At 42.6% G+C, this 22574-nt stretch overlaps 1 protein-coding gene across 1 annotated transcript in view; it reads left to right on the top strand.

The window, feature by feature from the left end:
- Window positions 1–22574, top strand: part of CCSER1 (coiled-coil serine rich protein 1) — a 2545713-nt gene that overhangs the window by 988091 nt on the left and 1535048 nt on the right. Inside the window, exon 5 of the mRNA XM_078676231.1 lies at window positions 9420–9543. Coding sequence (XP_078532357.1) covers window positions 9420–9543 — 124 coding nt within the window. The remainder of the gene's footprint in view (window positions 1–9419; window positions 9544–22574) is intronic.

Below are 22574 nucleotides of genomic sequence, written 5' to 3'. Positions count from 1 at the left end.
TTTCCTGCCTGCCTCCCCTCCAGATGAAAGGAGATTGGCAACTAACCTATACCCTGGCATTCCTCATTACGTAAGTGGAAAAACCTGGAAAGTCCATCTGCATTGGCATGGGCCGTCTCAGGTCTGGGTTCCACTGTGAAGTCTATCCCCTGTAGTGAAATGGACCACCTCAAAAATTTTGGGTTCTCCCCCTCATCTGAATGTCTGTGGTCAGTTTGAACACGGAAGTGAGTACCACACTGGTATGGTCTCAGCTTCTTCAGGGACCAGACCACACCAAAGGTTTCCCTCTCAATGGCACTCTATTGTTGCTCTCTGCAGAGTAATCACCTGCTAATGAAGACAACGGCTGATCTTGGCCGTCTTTGTTTACTTGTGCCAGTACTTCTCAATCCATTGCTCGGAAGCATCCCCTTAGCAAACCCTTTAGCCAGTAGGACTGGGGCTGAACACATAGCTTTCTTTAGAGTGTCAAAGACCTGTAGACACTCTGAGGTCCAAAATATCTTTTTGGGCGGTTTCCTTGAGGTGATGCAGTGGTCCCTTAGTTCCTCATAAACCTCCTGCAGTAGTGTCCGGTTTTTAGGAGTTGCCCAATCCTTTATGGTCTGGACCATGGGCCGGAGACGTTGTACACATCCTCCACCTACAAAGTGGCCCAGGTACACCACTGAACTTTGCCGCCCTATCTGACATTTGCCTGTCTCGATAGTCAGGCCTGCCTGCTGCAGGGCCTGAAGCTGTTCCCTTAGGTGGAACAGGTGATACTCATAGGTGAAACCAAATACAGTATTGCCATCCAGATAAGCTGCACTGATAGTTTCCAACCCAGACAGGACTCTATTCACCAACCTTTGGAAGGTGGAAGGGGCATTCTGGCCTCACTCTTGTGGCCGACTGGATGCAGAGGAATTGTCTCAAACTGAATGGGGAGAAGACAGGTGGTCATTCTGGGCAGAAATAAGAACTTATGGGGCCCTCAGCACTGGCCAAATGAGATGGGTTCACTTCCTGTGCCCACACATGCTGTACGCAATTTGGGCATCCTAATTGACGACAAGTTAACAATGAAGCAGCAGGCCACTAAGGTCGCAGCAACCTGTTTTTCCATTCTTAGGTGGCTACAAAAGATCCTATGGATGCTTCCTACTCCCTCCCGTAGAACGGTTGTCCAGGCATTGATAACATCTCGCTTGGACTATGTTAATATACTTTATTTGGGTGCGGACGCAGCCACTATTAAAGTACTGCAGGTTGTACAAAACGCAGCCGCGAGACTTTTGAAGAATGTTCCTAGAAGAACTTCGGCATCATTTGCCGTGCAGGATCTTCACTGGCTTAAGGTCTCTAGTCGCATAAAGTTTAAGACATTGTGCTACATGTTTAGAATCAAGCAAGGCACTGCACCTACATACTTACAAAAGCTGGTGCAACCTTACAGGCCCAAGCGCACTTTACGATCTTCGGAAATTGGGAATTTCATTGTACCAAGATTTAAGCTGGTAAGGACGGGGGGACGATCCTTTTCCTATCTTGGTCCCAAATATTGGAATGCCCTGCCCACAGCTCTCAAACTAGAGACTAGTCTTCATCGCTTTCGCAGAGCACTGAAAACGCTGTTGTTCACATAAGTAGTTGGTACCTATATGCTGGCTTTGTTTGACATCTTCTTCTCTAGTCTATCCCTAGCGCCGGGAAACCCACTGCGGGTAGCTGTGCGCGGTAAAAGTTTAAATAAATAAAAAAAATTAAAAAAAAAATTTCTTCAAGCCAAAGGGCATCAATTTAAACTGAAAATGACCCTCTGGAGAGAAAAATGCTGACCTCTCCTGTACTTAGGGCAATCTACCAGTAGCCTCATGTCAAATGAAATGTACTCAGGTACTTTGCAGCCCCCAACCTATCAATGAGCCCATCAGCTGTAGGTAGGGGGTAAGGGTCAGTCTTGGTGACTTCATTCAAACCTCTGTAGCCCACAGAAAACCCAAATTCCTTCTTTCCCTTTGGGTATTAAGCTTGAGCACCAGTCAGAGGGTTGAATTACCCCTAGCTGCAACATCCTGCCTACTTCAGCCTTAATGCTGGCTTTGACCTGGTCAAGCAACCTGTGCAAGTTGTTTTTGATAGGTAGGCTATCACCAATGTCACAATCTTAGACACACCAAGTGGTGGGTTCAGGGGTCAGGGAGAGAACAGGCATGGAAACTGCTCCAATGCTTGTCTGTGGTCTTTTTGCTGGTGCTTTGTCAACTTGGGAGAGGGCACTACTCACTCCACTGAGCCATCTTGTAAATCAGTGTAGAGGAGATCTGTCAGAGGCTCACTCACCTCCTCCCTTCCTTTATTTGTGACCCTCAGCATGCTAATGTCTGCCTTTTCATGGTGGGGTTTTAATACGGTAATATAGAGTACCCTGTGGTGACTCCTAGGGTTGCTATAGTCCACCAAGTAGGTCTCCATCCCCACACTAGACTCTGTGGAAACCACTGACATCACCCTTATTTTGCCTGGAGGCAGTCTGTCTCAGGCCCTCAAGAGTCGGGCAATCCCTTTGTCTCTGGTGCAGTTCCTCTCATGGGGTCCACCAGCTCCAAGCCACTCTGCCAGATTGGACGGATGTTGCAGGGGTGGAATTAATCCCTACTGCAAATACCAGATCCTCCCCTCAGGGTTGGGTTCCATCTGTACCTCTTGAGCTACATGAGCTCACTCACCAGGACCTTGTTCCCTTTTTCTTGTTCTTGGAGGCTTGGCAGATCGTTCCAGGGCCCAAGTATCCTCTACTCCCCTGATATGCAGCCTGTACCCTCATCACAGAAAACACCCACTCAGCCAGGTCCAGCATCTGAGCATAGACCTTCCTTTTCACCCCTGACCACTCAGAAGCATCAAGGTCCTTTCCCAGTAGAGACTTTATTGGGAGGGAAGGAGACACAATAACCTTCTTATGGTCAGTCACGGCTCCCATTTCCAATCTTACCATTACCATGGGATGGAGCTTGGCTCTGTTGTCAGCATAGGTGACCTGATAAAATATACCAGTAACTATCTGCTCTGGGGAAAACAGCTTGCCAACACCATGGTCACGCTGCCTCCTGTATCCCTCAGAGCCTCAAACTCAGCCTTATTGGTCTTAGGCCTTTGCCTGTACTTCTCCATGCTTGGAGGTAAGGCTGCAGGTGTTGCAACTTCCATCCCACCCAGGGAAACAAAGGTCTCTTCTACATACCTTTTCCCCCTCTCTGGGCAAACATCTACCCCCAACTATACTAGCAATTCCCTGGGACTGCGCACCAGCGGGGGGCTTCTTTGTGCAGACTGCACCTCCCCTTTTGTTCCTGACTGAAAGCAATAAAAACACTGCCCACCTTTGTAGAGTTAAAATGTCTTTCCTAATATCCTTCCCCCTTGTAAGTGGATTGGTGTTAGGAACTGTCTCGTGTGGCTGATATTTGGGGACCTTTTTAGAACTCTTTCTGTTTTTTATCTTGGTTACACAGGGCTTTTCCCTGGGAAGGGACTAGTCCTCCTTTTTTCTGACACCTCCCTGGTTCTTCTTGGTCACCCTGGTGCAAACCCACTCATCTACTGTTTTATCCAGTTCCCTGTGACCAGGCAGCTTAAAATGAACTAGATAATCGTGTAACCTATCTGAGGTGCAGTTGGTCATTAATTGCTCCTTCATGAACACATTGTATAGCCCCTCATAGGTACTTACCTTGTTACCCTGTATCCAGCCCTCTAATGCCTTAACAGCTAGGTCTACAAAGTCAACCCAGGATTGGGTACTGACTTTCTGGGTGACACTAAACTACATTCCGTACTGCTCAGGGGTGAGACCAAACCTTCTGATTAAGCTCTTCTTTATGTGGGGATATGATTCAGCCTCCTCTCTTTCTAAAGCCAATAGCCTATCTCTCCCTGCTACTAGAATCAATCCCCACAGGAGTGAACCCAAATAATGGGAGCTCACCCTCATCAACATGAGGGCCCTCTCAAAAGCTGTCGACCATCTGTCAATGTCATCACCCTCCCAGTACTTAGGGACAATTCCCTTGGGTAGTCTTGGGTCAAACCACCACCGCTTGATACTTGTGTCTCCTCTTCCCTGTCACCATCTTCCTCTCTACCACTCTTTGTCATTCTCTTCTCCTCATATGCTCATTTCTTCTTGGCCAGAGCCAACTTGTCTGCTTCTAGGGCTATATAAGTCAGCTGTGCCTGAAGGTCTCTTTCCCTAAGGGACAGATCTGGCTCACCTCTGGTGGGTCCTCTTTACCCACTAGCTCTAGTCAAGGCACTGGTTATTGTGTGTGTGAGAGTTGCACAATTTACTCTTCACTGGGGTATAGGGGGTCTTCCTCTCCCTGTCCTTCTACCTCTAGAGCCTTGTCTGTGTTCGAGTATTTATCCTCTAGATGGACTTCTGTGCTGTCTTCTTGGAATTGCATGGAGCTGGTAATACTCTAGCCCTACACAGGTCCATAAACTCTGCTACTTGGAGAGTGGGTAGGTTAGCTAGATCTAGCTTCATGGTATCCATTTGATTGAAAAACAAAAGCTTTGCAAAAATTGAGGTTTGAGTAATTTAGAAAAAAAATAAAAATGAACCAATTAATATTAGTCCAAATTAAAAACTTTTATTTGCACTAGGTCAATTTAGAGCATTATTAATTGTCCAGCTTAAATACTGGATGGTGTTACTAAACACAAGTTTTGGATCCCACCATTGTGCATCAAATGTTGGAACGTGGGGTAATAGTAGGTGAGGTGATCACCCTCAGCTACTAATAATACCACAATCACTGATAGGTCCAGTCAGATCGCAGTAATTTAGTCCTTGCTCTATCCTTGGTAACTTAGCAAATGAGCAGTCAAATTAACTAAGGAGAGAAGTATGTGTGAAGCATGTATTAACACCAAAGTCGTACATAAGTAAAAGATACAACACAATAAAAATCCAACACCAATTTATAGAAGAAGATAATATGTGTATCTTTAAAACCACAGCAACATGACAGAAATACAATGTGGGGAACCAGATATATGATTTTTTAAATATTAAAAAAAAATATGCATTCTACCTTCTAAAAGCTTGGAGCGCCACTCATGGCTATCGGTTTGCCCTGTACTGGGACCGAGTCAACGTTTTAGGCTTACCGCAATGAAGCGTATGTCAAATTTGTCAAGGGCTTATCCGAATCAAAAGTTTTCCTTCGGACCTCGGGCCTGATTACGAGCTTAGCAGTCCAACTGCCTGACCACTGCAGTCTTTAGAAGCCTGCAGAGTCAGTGGACTATCGACCGCTATATTACAAGTTGACTGCAGTATTCATGATGTGGTTGCAGAGGTCTTGCTGTGGTGGTGAATGGCTTTCCATATTTATTGATGCCTGTGTGAGCATTTCAAATGCATATTTGTCAAATGCACACATATGCATTATACATGTGGAAAAATATCACCTACCCATTGCCGGAGTCTGGCCCATATGGGGGCAGTCCAGGCAATGTGTGTATATGGTACAAAAAGGTCTTACCTGTACATCGCCTCAAACAGGGTTGTATTCCTCAGAGTAAAGATGCTGCTGTGAAGTAGCAACCTGGAGAAAGGGATCCACGTTGAACTCTGATGGGAAGAACAGGAAAGGGGTGAAAATACACCCCTAATCCTACTTGTCTGCCAACCTGAAGACGCTGGTCCCACCGCTGTGCTCGCCCCAGGGGAAAGCCAGCTGGTAATATGAAAAGTGGTGAAACTCCTCAGTACCACCCTATGGCATCTGCTTTTCCCCGACCGCAGCAGCAGCAGTCTACGGATGGCTATTCGAACCTGGGAGCACACTGCTATCCTCTCTGCCGTATCGCCCCACTGCATCATGGTCTGTGCAGTTCGAGTATTTTCAAGAACAGTTCAAAGTTTTCAAAGTATTTCGCCTCAATCGGTGCAAGTAAATACTTGTATTGCGATCATCTCTAGACACGAGCCTAGCTCGTGTTTCGGGATTGATTCCCTCATCAGTAGAGATCATTCAGGGGTTGCAGAGCAGGCCGCCAAACACCCGTCACGGGCCTCGTTGCCCCTCCGGCACGCAGGTGCGTCTCCAGGAAGCTTGTCAGCTTAAATGGCTACCGGGAGCCATCAAAAGGGAATTCGAATCTGGGAGCACACTGCTATCCTCTCCGCCGTATCGCCCCACTGCATCCTGGTCTGTGCAGTTCGAGTATTTTCAAGAACAGTTCAGAGTTCAAAGCTTTCAAAGTATTTCACCTCAATCGGTGCAAGTAAATACTTGTATTGCGATCATCTCTAGACACGAGCCTAGCTCGTGTTTCGGGATTGATTCCCTCATCAGTAGAGATCATTCAGGGGTTGCAGAGCAGGCCGCCAAACACCCGTCACGGGCCTTGTTGCCCTTCCGGCACGCAGGTGCGTCTCCAGGAAGCTCGTCAGCTTAAATGGCTTCCGGGAGCCATCAACGGATGGCTGGCTGTGTCTGCGGTCTTTGCAATGGCAATCTGTCAATTTAGTAATACGGTGGCCGAACAGGCAATCCACGAGACTCGTAATCAGGCCATTTGTCTTTTTCTTGAAGCTTTTCTGTCGTCGACGGGCTCATCAGTGGGTCCTTGTGCTTCCTGGATCTGAAGCTGAATCTGATGACAGTGACCTACTGCAGCACAATTCCTCAATGAGCTTCTGGTAGTCTTTTTCCTTGACATCAATAGCGAGGGGCTCCAGAGCTTTCAGCACAGTCCAGCCAATTCGAGAGTCATGGTTGGCAGCTTTTGGCACCTTCCTGGGGCAGAGGCACACAGCTCATTTCACAATGTTTCTATTAGACAGAGAAGGATTGTGTAATGAAGGAGCTATGTGAAGTTGATCCAGGAAATTGGAATGGAAGGAACAAGGAGGATCCTAGTGCATCCCTTACAATCGCCTCCTCTGTGCCCATTTGTTTCGTTAGTACAATGATAGAGATAGTGGGATGAATGGTTGAAGGAGTTGACCTACCCTTTCTAACCTCTCGCTCATCTACCACTAAGAGAAAAAAAATTGGAAGCGCTGATAAGCGTGACTAAGTATAAAGGTGGGGATAGGAATAGCTTCCCTTAGCCCCTTCCATAACCCTGTCCTGTAAATTGACACTTGGGTGGACAGGAGAAGTCTAGGAACTCCTTGCGAATCCTTGCCATGTGTGGGTGTGTGGGGTCACCAGTGACATAACACATCTATTAATGATGTGGCTTGCAAAATGAGCACTGAACTACCTCATTCAGGAGGTTGCTGTAACCCAGAAGGGATCAGGCACGAGCAAATTCCCTCAGACCACCCCCACAATGAAAAAAATTTAAAAACAATTGGTACAAGACTCTAAATCCAAAATACAGTATGTAAATACAACATAAGGGCATCCCAGCGACGCCTTTTCATGCATCATAAATGCAGCAAAAGGGTTCAATCAAACATAGGGAAGCAGATAGGTTTGAGACTCATGTCATGAGTGTCCTATAGCAAAGCAGAAGCCTTCCAAGTGTTATGCGCCAAGTAGTAGCTACAGGTTCATGACAGAGGTTACCACAACTCAGTCCTGAAATCATTCGAATACACCCACCGCCTTGCTGCTGAAGAATGGGTTGATCAGCAGCTCAGCCTGTTAAGACAGCCTCATTACTGCTGCTGCTTCACTTCATAGCTCCATCCCAAAGAGAGTTACCCTCATAAAACGAAAAATTTGACTAATGAGACATGTAATTTAGTTCATGAAAATGTGTTTTTAAGGTTTCACGGTGCAAGCTTTGAATGATAATTTGTCTCGATTTCTTGCCTGGGAGGTAATTGCTGTAAAAATTGTGAACTAAATGACATGGAATGATTCAAATTGTATTTTCTGTCATAAAGGGAATGCAGGTCTGGTCAATGTCACATGTTAGATTACCACTCAATTGCAATCCATGATTTAAGCAAGGGGAGCCACAAGGAAATAACCATTCTCCTCACAAATCGTTAGTTAGCCGGATGTGAAAGCAGCCTGCTTTCACCACTGGCGGTTGGGAGAATAATGTACTTGTCATCTGATCTATGTGTGTCCAGTTTTACACCTACATTGCCAATTTCAGTTGTATCTCTGATGATAGTTTGGCAGTTTTTCATTTGATTCAGCACCTCTTTCAGAAAGCACTGCTATGTTTGCATGATAATAACGCACTTGGAATGAACCATTCGGGTTTTGTTCTCCTCTGGTATTACTCCCACCATCCGGGTTCTGCAGATTGGAATGGGAGGAAAAGATTGTAAAATCACCTGTTCGTCCCAATTCCTTTTTACAAAACCTGCAACATTGTGTGTTTTCCCTCGTCAAATTTCCCAAGGTTATACCTGCATTTGTCTGAGAGGGAAAGTTGTCGGGTTGTGCGGACTTTTACACAAATTGTGATACTAATTTGATCGCACACTGCCATTTCCATCCTAATCAGGAATGCCAGCTAAATTTGAATTGGCAGTTTTTGTCTTTACCTTTTAATGGTCTGTGGAATCAAATCTGAGATTAGGATGTGGGCATACCACCTGACTGCAATCTGACGCTATAACAGAGTAGTATAAAAGAAGAAGCTCAAAAAGCCATACTCCTGACCAGACTATTATCTTTTTCTCATGTTGTCAGGTGTGTATGTTGGGCTCTGCTTATCCTCCAAATGAGTCCTACAATGTGCCCAAGTGCGCCCACCGAATAGGCACTGCGACATGTACCAAAGATCATTTCTTTCATGACATTTACATCATGTTATGCTGGGATTTCCTACCCAACACAAAATGTGTGCTGCTTGTGTTACTTTGTGTTAAGGAAGAATTCCATTGTTGGTACATGGTCGTTCCTATGCAACCAGTCGGGGTTTAATGCGAATTCCTATCTACAAACAAACAGACAGGACTTATGCTAAAATCTTCAGCCTCCTCAAGGGGTAACGAGGAGAAAGGTTTTGATGTATCCTTGTTTTTCCTATTTTGAATGCATGTTCGATTCTGCAGCACACACAGGGCAGGAAAAGTGTTAAAATATAGTTTTTGTCCCTTCCTGTACAAAAACTATTCTTACTGAAAGCACACACTCTTGCACTATGGCACTAGGGTGTATGAGTTGGCGCATGGCAGCCTAAAGCACGCCAGCACAGACAGAAAGGAAAACAGCACCATATATTAGCAGAGATGGCACTGTCTTGCTCTCTCCCTTTCATGCAACACATACATTTTTTGTAAATGTGGGCCATATGTCTGGGATTTATGTCAAGGCCTTTAGTCTGTGTCTAACTAAAACTGATTAAATAGTCTATAATGCAGCATTGTTTAATTTAATGCAGTTTTTTTGTGGTTTTATCTTTAGCCTCTGAGCCATTTTGTTCTTGCCTTTTTTTTCTTTCAGTATGCCGCGAAGACTCTTTCCAGTCGATTGTATCATGCTCTTCCATAGTATTTTCGGCTGTGGAAACCTCTGCCGAATCAAAGAAGAACGAGGAGGAGTCAAAACTGCCTGGGGTCTCAAAAAAGTAAGTTATTGTTTTAAATACAAAACTGATTTTCAGGAGTAACCACCAGTTCATTGGACAGCAAAGCAGTCCCCCAGTTTGGAATGTGTGTATTTTTCAGTCCTTGCTCCAAAACAACTACATTTATATGAAAACAAAATTGTTATACTGTGTTTGAAGTCTCAAAAGGACAAGTGTCGCGCTGGATTTATTAATTTTTTTTTCAGGTGAATTTTAAGTTTTGCACAGGAAGGTTTATGGGATCGTTTGATAACCCAGCATGTTGTCTGACAGATATTTTCACAAGCATTTAATTCGCATGCCTGTTGCGTTTAGTTGTCAATGGCTCCTGCCATTAACAGTTGCCTGCAGGTGACTTTTTTCAGCTTTCCAATTAGCTGGATGTAATGTGGGACCTTGAATGCTGGGATTGAAGCAGGCATTGATTGACCATGTAATTGTGGGCTTCCGCGTCCAGTATCACATTAAAGAGTGCAAGGTTCAATTTCTTTCACCACCGGTTGCTCGAAAGGTAATACCGGTAAACAATTATTTTCAAATTCGAGATCAGGCCATTACCTCAACGAAATGAGGTGTTTTCTGTTATATTAATTAAAAATGTGTCTGCAGTCTACCACACCAGAGTACATAGACATAGAGTGTGAAGGATGATGCCAATTCACAAAGGACTCTGGGCCATATTTATCCTTCTTTCATGCAGTGGAAATCACAGCAAGACAACTTGTTGGCTGCATTGTGTGAAAGGGCGCTGGCGCACAATTAGCAACCTGTGCCAGATCAAGCGCCCCTCTGCCATGGAGCAAGGGTGGGAAACATCCTTTACAAAGCAACTTTTACAACGCAGTGCCTTTACGACGCAACTATTACAACGAAAACCATTACAACGCATTGCGCTGGGGGTCGCTCTAGGATAGGGAATAGATTTAATTTACTATCCAACACCTTCCCTAGTGTCCATGGGGACTGGAGTTGGAATAGTAAATTAAACTATTCAGTATCCAGCACCCCTAAGCACTATGCGTTGTAATGGTTTGCGTTGTAAAAGTTGCGTCGTAAAGGCATGCATGGTAAAAGCATGCGTTGTAACGACGTACATCCAGCAAGGGTTCCTACATTACAAGAAGGGTTGTTTTTGTGCAGGAAGGGTCACCTGTTAGCACAAAAACAATCGTTAGAGACATATTCCTCTTTAGACAGCAGGGGCCTGTGCAGGTAAGCACAGTGGGGTGGGGCGAGGGGGATGTCTACAGATGATGGAATAGGGAAAATTAAATAAATAAATCCTATTCTGTTGGCTGTCGACATCCCCCGATACCCCCAACCCCGCCCCAGCATGCTTACCTGCACCGGCCGCTGCTGTCTTTAGATAGAGGAAACAATAAGGAGAAATACAGATATTTCTCCTCCTTGCAATTCTAACACATTCCCCAGTCTATCAAACAAAGAAACACATGGGTCTTAAAAGAGTTAGAAAAAGAAACCTTTTCAATTACTAACATTTGTTGATATGCCTTCAGTGTCTTAACAACTTACCATCGTTGAAAAGAGTACAACAATATTTGAAGAGGATCTTTTGCCTTTATTTTCTAAGCTGGGAACACGTGAAGAATCTGCAAGGAAAACATTAAAAACATTGTGGAAAACTATTTTTATGCATTCATCTTCAAACTTTAACACACAGATAGCCATGTTGACATTTAGTTTATATGTTTAAAGCTTGAGGAAGAGTTGCCATAGTTACATGACAAAGACAACCCCAGTGTTAAAGGGGGCAAAAGTATACTAAACTTACAATAACAATTCTATTTACTGCGAATACGAAAAAAGCACTTCACTCAAAAATTGATATTTCTTTCTATGAAATGTCAAGAAAATGTACAGATGCGATGACTAAGTGAAGAAGCCTTGGCGAGCACAGGAAATGCCTGGTCGGGCTCGTGGGTGGATGTTTAGAAAATGTAATAAAAGACCACAAAATAGAAGATTTCTGTAATTCAGCTCAGCTCTGATCATTCAGAACGCTCAATTGCACCTCCACAGTATCAGTTTAGGGTGAATAAGGCAGAGTAAAGTAAGTAATGCCCTAATGTACAACACTGAATGAAGAAGAGGTGAATCTAATTAGATCTGTGCAGTCAGCAGGATGTCGGATTCAGTGTTAGAGATCATGCCTTTGAGAGAACTCTATAGGACTTCGAAAGCGCCTTTAATGAATCTTGAAACATGATTGAGTACATGTGTTTTTTAGGCTGATTAGAAAATAAAGTGTATCATCTTGTTTGCACCTTGACACTTTATCCCTAGAATATGGTTCGACTAATGCTTGCTTAAACGGTATATATAATTGAAGCTCTTCACCATATCTCTCTCATCAAATGAAAATTTGTGTTCAGAGAAATAGTAAAGCAAACAAATGCAAAAATGGTTCAAAAATGTTTAAGGATCTATCACAGGTCACATCTTTTTGCATTGAATGCTGGGAAGGTTAGCTGGGTTCTTTCGTGTATCAAATGCCTCCCCCATGTCTCCCCTGGCCGCCCAAGACCAAGTGGAGCTGCGTGAAGAACTTCATAAACAGCTGTAGAGAGGTTTTCTTTGTATATAATAATGGCATTTTTTTATTTTCACCCCCCACCAAGAACAGGATAGTTGTGGTGACAGCACAGGAGATGTAACTGACTACAGCTAGTGCTTAATTTGTGCCAGTGGTTGCACTTGGTGGGCACTGCCACTTATTTTTGGGGAATGCCAAAATGTTTCGTCTTCAGACTTAGATTCAGAGCAAAAACAAAAAGGTAGAAAATGAAGCAGGAAAAAAGATGGGAAAATAGTGCCAAATTGAGAAAGAAGAGATGAAAAAGAACCTGTAAGAAGATTGAACTATGGAGACAGGAAGCGTAGGGTGGTGAAAGATATACTCTGCAGCCTTTGTATTCGACAATCTCAGCATTTAGCAGCACCCGCATGGGGGACACAAAAAGCTTTGAACCTATTTTTGTAACCATTTTTGTTGGCATTTAATCTTTAAGTTCACCTACAACACATTCTGACGAAAACTCTTCAAGCATGTATGAGAGTTAGGTCTATGCCCATTCCCAGGATCTTACAAGCCAACACCTTCAGAACAGCTAATAGAACATAGAAACAACACCCCCCTCCTCCCCCCTGGGTTGCAATTGAACAAGTATTGTAGAGGGGCTGCAGAATGACAGCCGCTCGTACAAGTGTGGATTCGCAGTCATGTTCAGTGGTGGCCAGGGTGTCATGGGTTAAATTTGAAGTCCCCTGGACCTTTGTCCAGAGCCGCGTCGGCCGCCCCAGGGGAGCCCACCTCCTCAACGTCTTCTTGGCCAGAGGCTATTAGTTAAAAAAACATTGAAACTATGCGCTTATTATTATTATTATTATTTTTACAAATGAACACTTGAAACAGCACACGCCCCATACATCCAGGTGCTCCCTTATTACAATATTTTGACAGTAACTTCATCAATCTCAGTTTTAAAGTTTTTGATACAGCACACTCTTCATCCAAGAGTTGCTAAACATTTAACAGAAAACATTTTAATGTAGTAGGAAAATCATGTACATAGAACATTAGGATAAGAAGGGTCCTAGTTGAGATATTAGACTATTGATAGGGAGGATTACAAACATCACTGGGACCATGTCCAGCCCATTTGTTATTTTCATGTTTACAATTTCAATGTACAAGCTCCAATGTATCTCAATTCAAACAAATGCTCAAGACCTGGTTAATTCTAAAGATCTCACTCTATATAAGGTTTCTCTTCTCAGGCGCCGAGAGGTCCCCGTGGGGATGATTCGCTGCGCTATACAAATGAGTCTAAAGTAAAAACTTAGGGCTGTTGAAATGATGTGATTTGTACTCAAATTGAAGTTGGTGCGAACTAGGGAAGGCAGCTAGTGAAGGTGTCTCAGAGTCGAGGTGAAGTTGTCTTATTCCTTCAGGCCCTTTACGAGAGGTGTCACCATATCTAGGATGCCCATTACGGGACGGTCTTGATTGAAGCCTGAGAGTCCTTGGAGAAAAGCATTGAAACCATTGAGAGGGGGAAATGGCTTGGATTGTGATTCATAAGTGTTGTTCTGGGATGAATAGTTTCTCTTTCACCGCTAGAGAGAGCTGATCTGGTACCAGGCTGTCTTGATTTTCTTAGTGATGTTATTAGATGATATTGGAAAATCACAGACCAATGCAGAGAGGTGCATATCAGAGTTAGCCATACAGATGTATGTAGCTATTTGTGTGGCTTTGAGGTGCAGATGAAGAAAATGTGGTAAAGGCTCCTAATGAGGCGTGCTACAACACATAGGACGTCCTTTAGTGGGGTTCCAGTGTGGAGAATGAGAGGCCCTGGTGCAGTGTGTTGCCATCATCCAGCTACAAGAGGACATTGCCTTGGATGATTATTCAGAAGTGGCTTTCATGGATACATTGTTTCACTTATACCACTAGAGAAATTTGGTACAAGGCTATCTTTTCTTGGCGATGTGTTCTTTAAGGGTTAGGTCTCTGTTCATGGAGAATCCAAGTGACTTGACACTGGGTGAAAGGTGGGGCTTGAATCTAGCCACGGTCATGTCATTGGGCCAGAGGTGGACTAGTAGTTCGTCACTGCTCTTGGTAAATTGAAGTCTGCCTTGCTGGGTGTTGATCTTCAGGTAGGTACTTTACATCCAGGTCTGGATGAGGTGAATAAAGTGTATGTCAGGAAGACGGATCTTGCAGAAGCAGGTGTCCAGTCACACAAGAAAGGCTGACTTACTCCTACACAACATCTGCTCTGCCACAACCCATTGGAATTATTTTCAGAGGTGATGCATTGAATTGGTTGCCCCTTACATAGGTTTATTATGTTTATTATGTACTTTCACAACAATTCAGGATTGCATTTTTCCTTGATAGCCTTTTTCACCTTTATAACAGTTATTGCATGATATGGGAAATCACAGACCAATGTAGAAGTTTGCATGTCAAAGGTAGATGGACAAATATGTGTTCCTATTCATATGGTGTAACTGTAAAGCCTATTGAGGGTTTTGGGTGAAGATGAGGGAACAGTTGGGAAGAGTACATTTCATTTTAGGGCATCAGAGAAGTCCATTAGAGCAATGTTGTAAATGGAGATATCAAAGCCAAAGCCTCCCTTTTCTACAAAGAGAGTGCTGATTGAAATCAGTAGGAAACATCCGAAAACACACCACAAGAAAAGATGGCCTGAAATCACTGTCACGTGGGACAGTGCATAGCCTTAGGCAGCCTTTTAGGCAATGATCTTTGTGATGCCTGTTTACTCTTAGGGAAATTGGAGGTAGAAGTGATGCAGTGATTTGTGCATCTTTGAAGCATTTTTATTTCACTTGAGAGAGATCATTTCTGATAGGTTGCAAACAGTGTTACTATTGGCCAGCAATTCCAAGATACTATGATCTTGCCCAAAAAATGCAGATGTGTGCACAGTCAGGCCCAGTGGCCAATTAAGGTTAGTTGGATCCGTGGATTGTTTTTTGGGAGAGAATCCTGTCAAGGAATCAGATTTTTTTTTACTATAGTAGAACGTCAAATCCCTGACAAAGAAGCAACACATAGATATGATAATTCAGAACACAGTAGTACAACTGCATTCATACAATGGGTGTAGTTAAAAGGGACTGCTTTAACTAATTTAAATTCATGGGAGAACATATTTGTAATGCCTGCACAAACCTACTACCTTTACTGAAATGTTGTGCTAACTAGTTCAGAATAATACATATGCTGGGTTTTCCCTTCCTGGTTATGGTTGGATGGTTTCTAGCATATGTCAGAGTTACAGTTAGATGGCTAAATAATGGGTACAGTATTATCAGTGAAGATAAAGACCCTGCTAGATAATCTACCTGTTATCCCTGTTTAAGTGGTTAAAATAGTATATAATTCAATACTATGACCTGTTAGAATATAATACAACAACCATTACTGTTTGAATTTGTTCTTCAGTTTTTAATGATATTCAACCTTTGCTGAAATGTGCCTCTTCTGCGGCCCCAACGGCAAACTAGGATGTCTCAGGATCTGGTTACTGGTTGATCATGGCACATCAGGATTACGTAATGTTAAATCAAAAAAGAGTTATGCATGTGTGAGGATCTATTTATTTTGGGAATTCACATACATTGGCAATGGTATATCTCGAAAGCTGTGCAGGACAAAGGTTTTCAGACATACTGCAGTCAGATTACATTTTTAAAAGCTTCTATTATTACAATGCAAAATTGTACACAGTGAATAATGACACATTAGTAAAGGTTAACCTCATTGAGCAATTGCTATTTTTTTTTTTTTTTTACTCTACTGATTATTTTTCCCATTCTGGAAAAGCATTGACTACCTATTTTTGCTAAAGCAAATCTCCAACCATCTCCATAGTAGGAAATGGTTGGGAGGAGTTTGTAAAAGCTCATAAACTCACAGGCTTGTGCCTGTGTTTAGACTTTCAACACAAACCAAGTGTTGTTATGACCCCCATGGAGATACTTGGAGAACATAGTATAGGCCATTACCAGTAATTGGACAAAACAGTGAGAGAATATGTATTGCCTACAGAAAACTTTGCAAAAAGACACAGATAAATAATTCATATTCTAGACTTCTGTGTCACCTTTGGATCCTGGCAAGACCTTTCACTTCTCAGATGACATCTGAGAGATTTGGGCCCTGATTGAAGGAATTGTTGTCTCCCTTAGGCAAAAAGCACCCTCATTAACAGGAGAAAAAATGTTGTGCAACCGGTAAATAAGATAATCTGAGGTCCTTGACAGCATCTTGAAATAATTTGGCATCTTTTTGGATAATCCTATACTGTCAGGAGATATCATTGAGAACTTGAAGAGTGGGCTGGAGGGAGCATGTCTTATGGATCACAGACCAAAAGTGGGAAGAGGAATAGTGATAGGAAGAGTGGTGTTTTAGGGGCCGATTACGATGGCGGGCGGACAAAGTCTGCCCGCCATTGCAGCTGCAAAAGGGACCGCCTGCCATAGGTGCTGCGGCCCCGCTATATGGATTAGGATGTGCCCGCCACACTGGTAGGCGCATCCTGTATTTTTACATCAATGTAAAAATACATGTTTTGCATTTGTATGTACAACGTGACAGGCACCGTGCGGTGTCTGCCACCTTGTACATGCAAATGCAGGGGGGTACAATAGGTACCCCCCACATGCAGCACCATACCCCCCAGCCCCCCGGGGCCTGCAACGGCCCCTTAGTCCTCAAAGTAGTTGAGCCCATCAGAAGATCAGGGGTGCTAGATCCATATCACATATTCATGGTTACCAGTACCTAATAAGTTCCATTGAGATTCATTGTGTGTAAACTTATTAAATGTAGATATCCTGAAAATCTGGCATTAAAATGGACCTCCTCTACCTATGGTGGACACCCCTGCCATAAACAAACAGCTAACATTGGCATTGACAAATTGGTGTACCTGTTACTTCAAGGATGCTCTATCCTTTTTTCCTAGTAAGCACACTCAGTTATGTATGTGATGAAATAGCGAGGGCCACCACTTTGTGACTAGCACATCTAGAATCCTAACATTGGCATATGGGCCAGGCTGTCTTGCCTGCTGCAATATGCGAGCATCATAGTTCCTGATCTACAATAAGCAAATTTCCTCAGATATCTGACTATTGTATTTGAATTTATCATATTGTATTAGTTCTTGTAAAGTGCAAACATAGATCAGCCAGACATGATTTCGATAGCAATGTTCAATTTGGACTTTGGTGTTGATTTAATAAAGATAGGTATACATATATATTGACAGTTTACTTAGCAGTATCAGTTAAACAAGATAATAGAACCTGAACCCAGTTAATATAGTATCATATTTGAGATACAGAATTATTAAATTTATTGCGCTTACATTTGATTGGCTGCATATTGGTCATCAAGAATACCACCTATATTGACGAGAAAGGCAGTAGAATAGTCGGTTGATATTAGGTCTAAAAAAAGATAAAAGGTCTTTTTGAGTGAAGGGTTAAGGAACTATAGAGACTACCGGTTGCTACAGCCTTGTAATTTATAAGAGAATGCAACAGGAATCTACACAAGATGTTTTTTGGTAGAACTTTAAAAGAAAAGGCAGGAAAGGGCCATTCCCATGTGCTGAAAGTTTTAGAAGGGATGACTCTCCCAGTGCCTTTATGGTAGTGGATGTAAACTTTTTTTTCTTTTGATAGTAAACATTCAATGTTGTGAAACCCCTTTCTTTTAAGCGTTGTCTAGAGTTGCAGGTAGAAAACTCCTGTAAATATTCCCAATAACTCCATTTTAAGTGTTGTTTCTTGTTTCAAGTAATTACAGATCTATCTATCTATCTATCTATCTATCTATCTATCTATCTATCTATCTGTCTGTCTGTCTGTCTGTCTGTCTGTACGTCCGTCCGTCCGTTTGTCCGTCCGTCCGTTTGTCCGTTCGTCCGTTTGTCTGTTCGTCTAACCAGTCAGCTATAGATATGTTTATATATGTGTGTGCATACGTATAATAAATACCCTCTGCCATACATTATAAGATATTGCTAATCCCTTATTAGTCCTGTGGCAATACAGAGGAACGGGACAGAATGGTGATCCCCTTTGTAAGGCCATGGAACAACAAGATGGCTTGCGATTGCCTTCTCGCGTGCTGCTGAGGGTACTTTATTCATTATATTAAAGGTGTAGGCCATCACCCTTGCCTCAAAAAAGTAAATCCTGGATCTCTGGCTGTTTCCTTTGAAATGATAGTAGGACGTTAGGAATGTAAAAGTAATTTAGAAATGTGTAATGCAAAAATAAATACAACAATTTGCAGCTAGCAGTATGTTGGGGGAGCATACTATAAACAATTATAAAGCAAGTCACTTAAAAAAAACTGCTGTACTTCTTTATGCTGTTCGTGCAATAAACTATCACCTGCTAAGGAAAAATCTATTGGCTTACATGTTTTCTGCTGAAGAATATTCTTTTCAGGGAAATGTAGTTCAGAATGTCTGAGTTCTCCCTTTCTTAGTTTAAACAGCAGTTGTAATTCTGCTTTGTGACCTGCCTTTCGCAGTGTCTGCAGTGTTGGCAACAGGCATAGTGGCGTCACAATTCAATGTAATAAGTTACTACACAATAGTAACTACATTATTTGCTTATTACATGTGACTAGTAATGTCACAAGTAGAGCGTAACAAAACAATTAGAATCTCGTTCTACTTCTGTAACATGTATTGTTGGATGGCGTGTAGAACAGGCAGGACCATTGAAAAAGCGTAATTGTGCGGCTGCAGAATTTTCCATAAAACTATGGATTTGCGACATTTGTCGTATAATCAATAATCTGCATAGTTTGCAGATTTGAACAAAAACATTTCTAGCTTGAACAGATGAAAACAAGTTAAAATTCCAACACAGAGGAGATAGTTTACAAAAAGTAACTGGTTATCCTCATCTATACTCTGCCAATTAATGGGGTAACGCCGTATCTCAGGTAGTGTAAACATCCACTTTTTGATGGAGTGGGGGAGAAATTGTGCTTCAACGAAAATGTAATCCTTATAGTGTGGATAAAATGGTGCCCTCATGATTTTTTTGTTGGCATCGTTAGCTCGCTATAATGAGCACATCAAAGACACAAAACAACACTTATTTCTACAGGGCACTCAAACTTTCAGCCTATGGCACATATATGGCAAACTTTGTAAGGTCGAATGTCTTGAACACTAAAGTACCACCTAGGAAGACACATGCAGAATAAATGTTAAATCTACTGTTCTAGAGAGTTATTTTAAAGGATACAGTCTCTGCAAGCTTGCAGCTTAATTTGCATTTCATTGCACATAATGTAGCCAATTTTGTCTTCCACGACTACATTATTTGAATGGCCCTAAAAAAGTAAAACAGGAAGAAAGAGGAAACCATCAACCACATCATAAAAAGTAACTCAGACACATTGTCAATCAGTGACTAAAGAACGTAAAAACATCTATCTTATAAAGTTTGAAAAAGATCCTTACACAGTGTAAATATCCAGCACGGAAATCTTGAGTCAAGGACCCCAAGGGAGCCAAGGTCATAAAATGACTTATCAAGACTGGGTCTCTGAATATCTCTGTTGGAAAAGCACAGAGGAGCAGGCTTTCTTTGCTGTTCTCTGCTGATTGCGACTACCTTGCTGGGGTCTTTCAGTGTGGCCGGCACAATGAATAATACATACATCGGACAAAGACGGGTTCCAATATCTTTAGAAGGAATATCCGAATCTCATAGGACCAAGATGCTTTTTTTTACATGGTGTAAAAGATAAACCAGGGTTATGCTGCACATTCCCTCTTGTGGCGTATGTATTCATCCGATGAAGGGAAATTGTCCTTCTGGCATTGATTTCCAACTTGTAAGGAGATGGAGGGACTTTGATGTATTTCAGTGAAAGGCCATCCTCCCACAGGATACCAAGATAAAAATGTTCACATTCTAAAGCAAAAGGCCTGCTGTGGGTTCTATCTTCTTAACATATATGCTTTAAAATCATGATAAAAAAATGCCAATGACCAATTGAGCTGCTGTCTTCTGGTGCATTGATGTCGATCATCCCAAGTTCGACCACAGAGCATAAAGGGTTGACCATTGACAAAGGGGCTCCTTTGAGCCGTTTACATGGGGCACCCTGCCAGTCTTTCTCATTTTGCTACATTTGTAAGTGTACAATGAAGGCACGCAAAGGATCTCTATAATTTACATTAGAGTACCTGAAAAATAGCCAATTGAGCGCATCTGGTTGCCAGTCATTGGTGAATATTTGAAATAAGCATAGAAACAAAGGTGTTTGGATAATTATCATCTCTTTGATCTCTAAAAGGAGTCTGAAACACCCGACCATGCATTAGTCAGTATAATAGTATAAGGTTGTGCAAAACCTTCTGTCATATTTCCGCCACAACAATTTGTGGAAATTATCTGTAGTTATGTGAATGGTGTGAGATGGGTTTTAGTATAAACCTCTTTTTTTTGTCCTCATACCACCAAAGCTACTGCCATCTCAGGTGAACATTTAAGGGGCGAAGACCATTCTTACACATGATACACTTGCCGTGGTCCCACCCGACCAAACTGGGTTAAAACACCCATACTGTTTTGGTGTTAGATGAAATCATAGGACAGATCGAATTTCCAGGACCAAGACGCCACCACTCCATCTCAGGAAATCAGCCCAAATAGTCTCTGTCCCTCCCGAGGATGCCTGCAAATCCATCCCACGGATTGATGAGCCACTTAGAGCCAATCTTCCAGGAAGGTATCGGATCTAACCAATGGTTACATATCTTCCTTCCGGCCAACAGCAAAAGAAAAAAAATTACACATCACTGAGTTATCCCCAGATGTCAGAAAAAAACAGTTTCTACTCCCGACAACACCAGCACCGAGATCAACTAATTTTAACTCCCAAAAAGTCAGAGGTAAGATTGCACAAAATGTCCCAGTATGCGTAGTTCAAGGGGCAGTTGGCAAACATCTGCTCGTTGTCTGATTTGGGGTGGCCTCATAGTCTACATCTAGTGATTGGGTTCTGAACAAATCTAGACAGCCTTTTTGGGAGTCCAATAAATTCTATTGAGAGTAAAGAAATTATTCCTTTTTAAATTTGCAGGCTTAACCACAGAATGCAATTTTTTTTAAAGATTCTGACCACAGATGTGGAATATCACCTCTGAAATTCACCCCTCCAAAACCACACACGAAGCCTCCAGAGCTTTATCGGCGGCGTCCAAAAACTTCCAATACCATATGAATACTTCTTTATTAATAGGACGAATTTCTTGCATGAGTGACTATGTTTCCCATTCTCCACCAATCTCCTGCTCAGCACTTACATATCACGAGGAGAGTTGCAGGTATTTAAATCTAGAGCAGGAACTGTCAGTCCTTGCCTTGAGTACTAGGGCCATCCATCATGCACACAGGGGTACCCAAAGAGTCCTGAACTGGTGAAAAATCTGAGTAGTAACTGATACCCAGGATCTTCTTAACTCTGCACCACAAGCTGAGTGCAGCCTTTAACCCCTTCGACGCTCATGACGAGTTCAGCTCGTCATGAGGTACACCTCTCGAACACTCATGACGAACTGAGCTTGTCATGAACCGCGGGGTTTTGAGAACTGCAGCGCAGCACGGAAATCTGCACCGCACACATGCGGTTAAAGGTTTTAGCATCACCACATTTGAAATTGTAATGCCAGCGTCTAGCTCGAATAAAAAAAGGAATGTAAAATACTGGCAAGAGCCTGGTGTGAGTAAAAGATTCCTCTCTGCAAGACATTTTCATGCTCAAACCAGTCTTCAGCAACCAAAATTTGATGAAAAATTTAATTGCAGAATGCAAAGGTTTCGTGAATTTCACAGATTTTATGTAAAGAAAATGTTTAAAGCGTTATTAGAACATTGGAATGTTTGGAGCCCCATTGAAGACAATGGAGTTCTCGCAGCTTCTACAAGCAACATTCCAATGTTTTACCAAGGCCTCTTGGAGCTCGAGGGGATTTAAAACCCCTCAAGCTTCGAGAAGCCTTTGTTTTATTTGTTAGAACATTCTGCCCTCTAGTAGCAGATTGTTCTAATAGCCTTACAGCACTTCGTAGCCGGGCTATACTGACTATTAGAACATTGCAATGTTGATAGCTCCATTGAAAACAATGGAGTGCTCCAGGCTTATAATGGCTGGTATAAGCCCAGAGCTCCAACATTCCAATGTTTCTTTGTTCACAGCTCTGGCTGTGAAGAAAGGCTTCAGGGAGCCTGAGGGGATTTTAATCCCCTGGAGCTCCCTGAAGGCTCTGTTTTTTTGTTAGAGCATTCTGCCCTCTAGTGGCAGAATGTTCTAATAACCTTTATAGCCCTTTGTAGCAGGGCAATACCGGCTTTTACAGTCCTGCTGACTTGTTGAAGTTCCTCGCCTTCGGCTCAGGACTTTATTGCTGCAGAGGGCCTTT

The sequence above is a fragment of the Lissotriton helveticus genome, chromosome 2_1, assembly GCF_964261635.1.
Source record: "Lissotriton helveticus chromosome 2_1, aLisHel1.1, whole genome shotgun sequence".
NCBI lineage: Eukaryota > Metazoa > Chordata > Amphibia > Caudata > Salamandridae > Lissotriton > Lissotriton helveticus.
The sequence above is the reverse complement of the archived record's forward strand: the minus strand, read 5'-3'. Positions and strand labels throughout refer to the sequence as shown.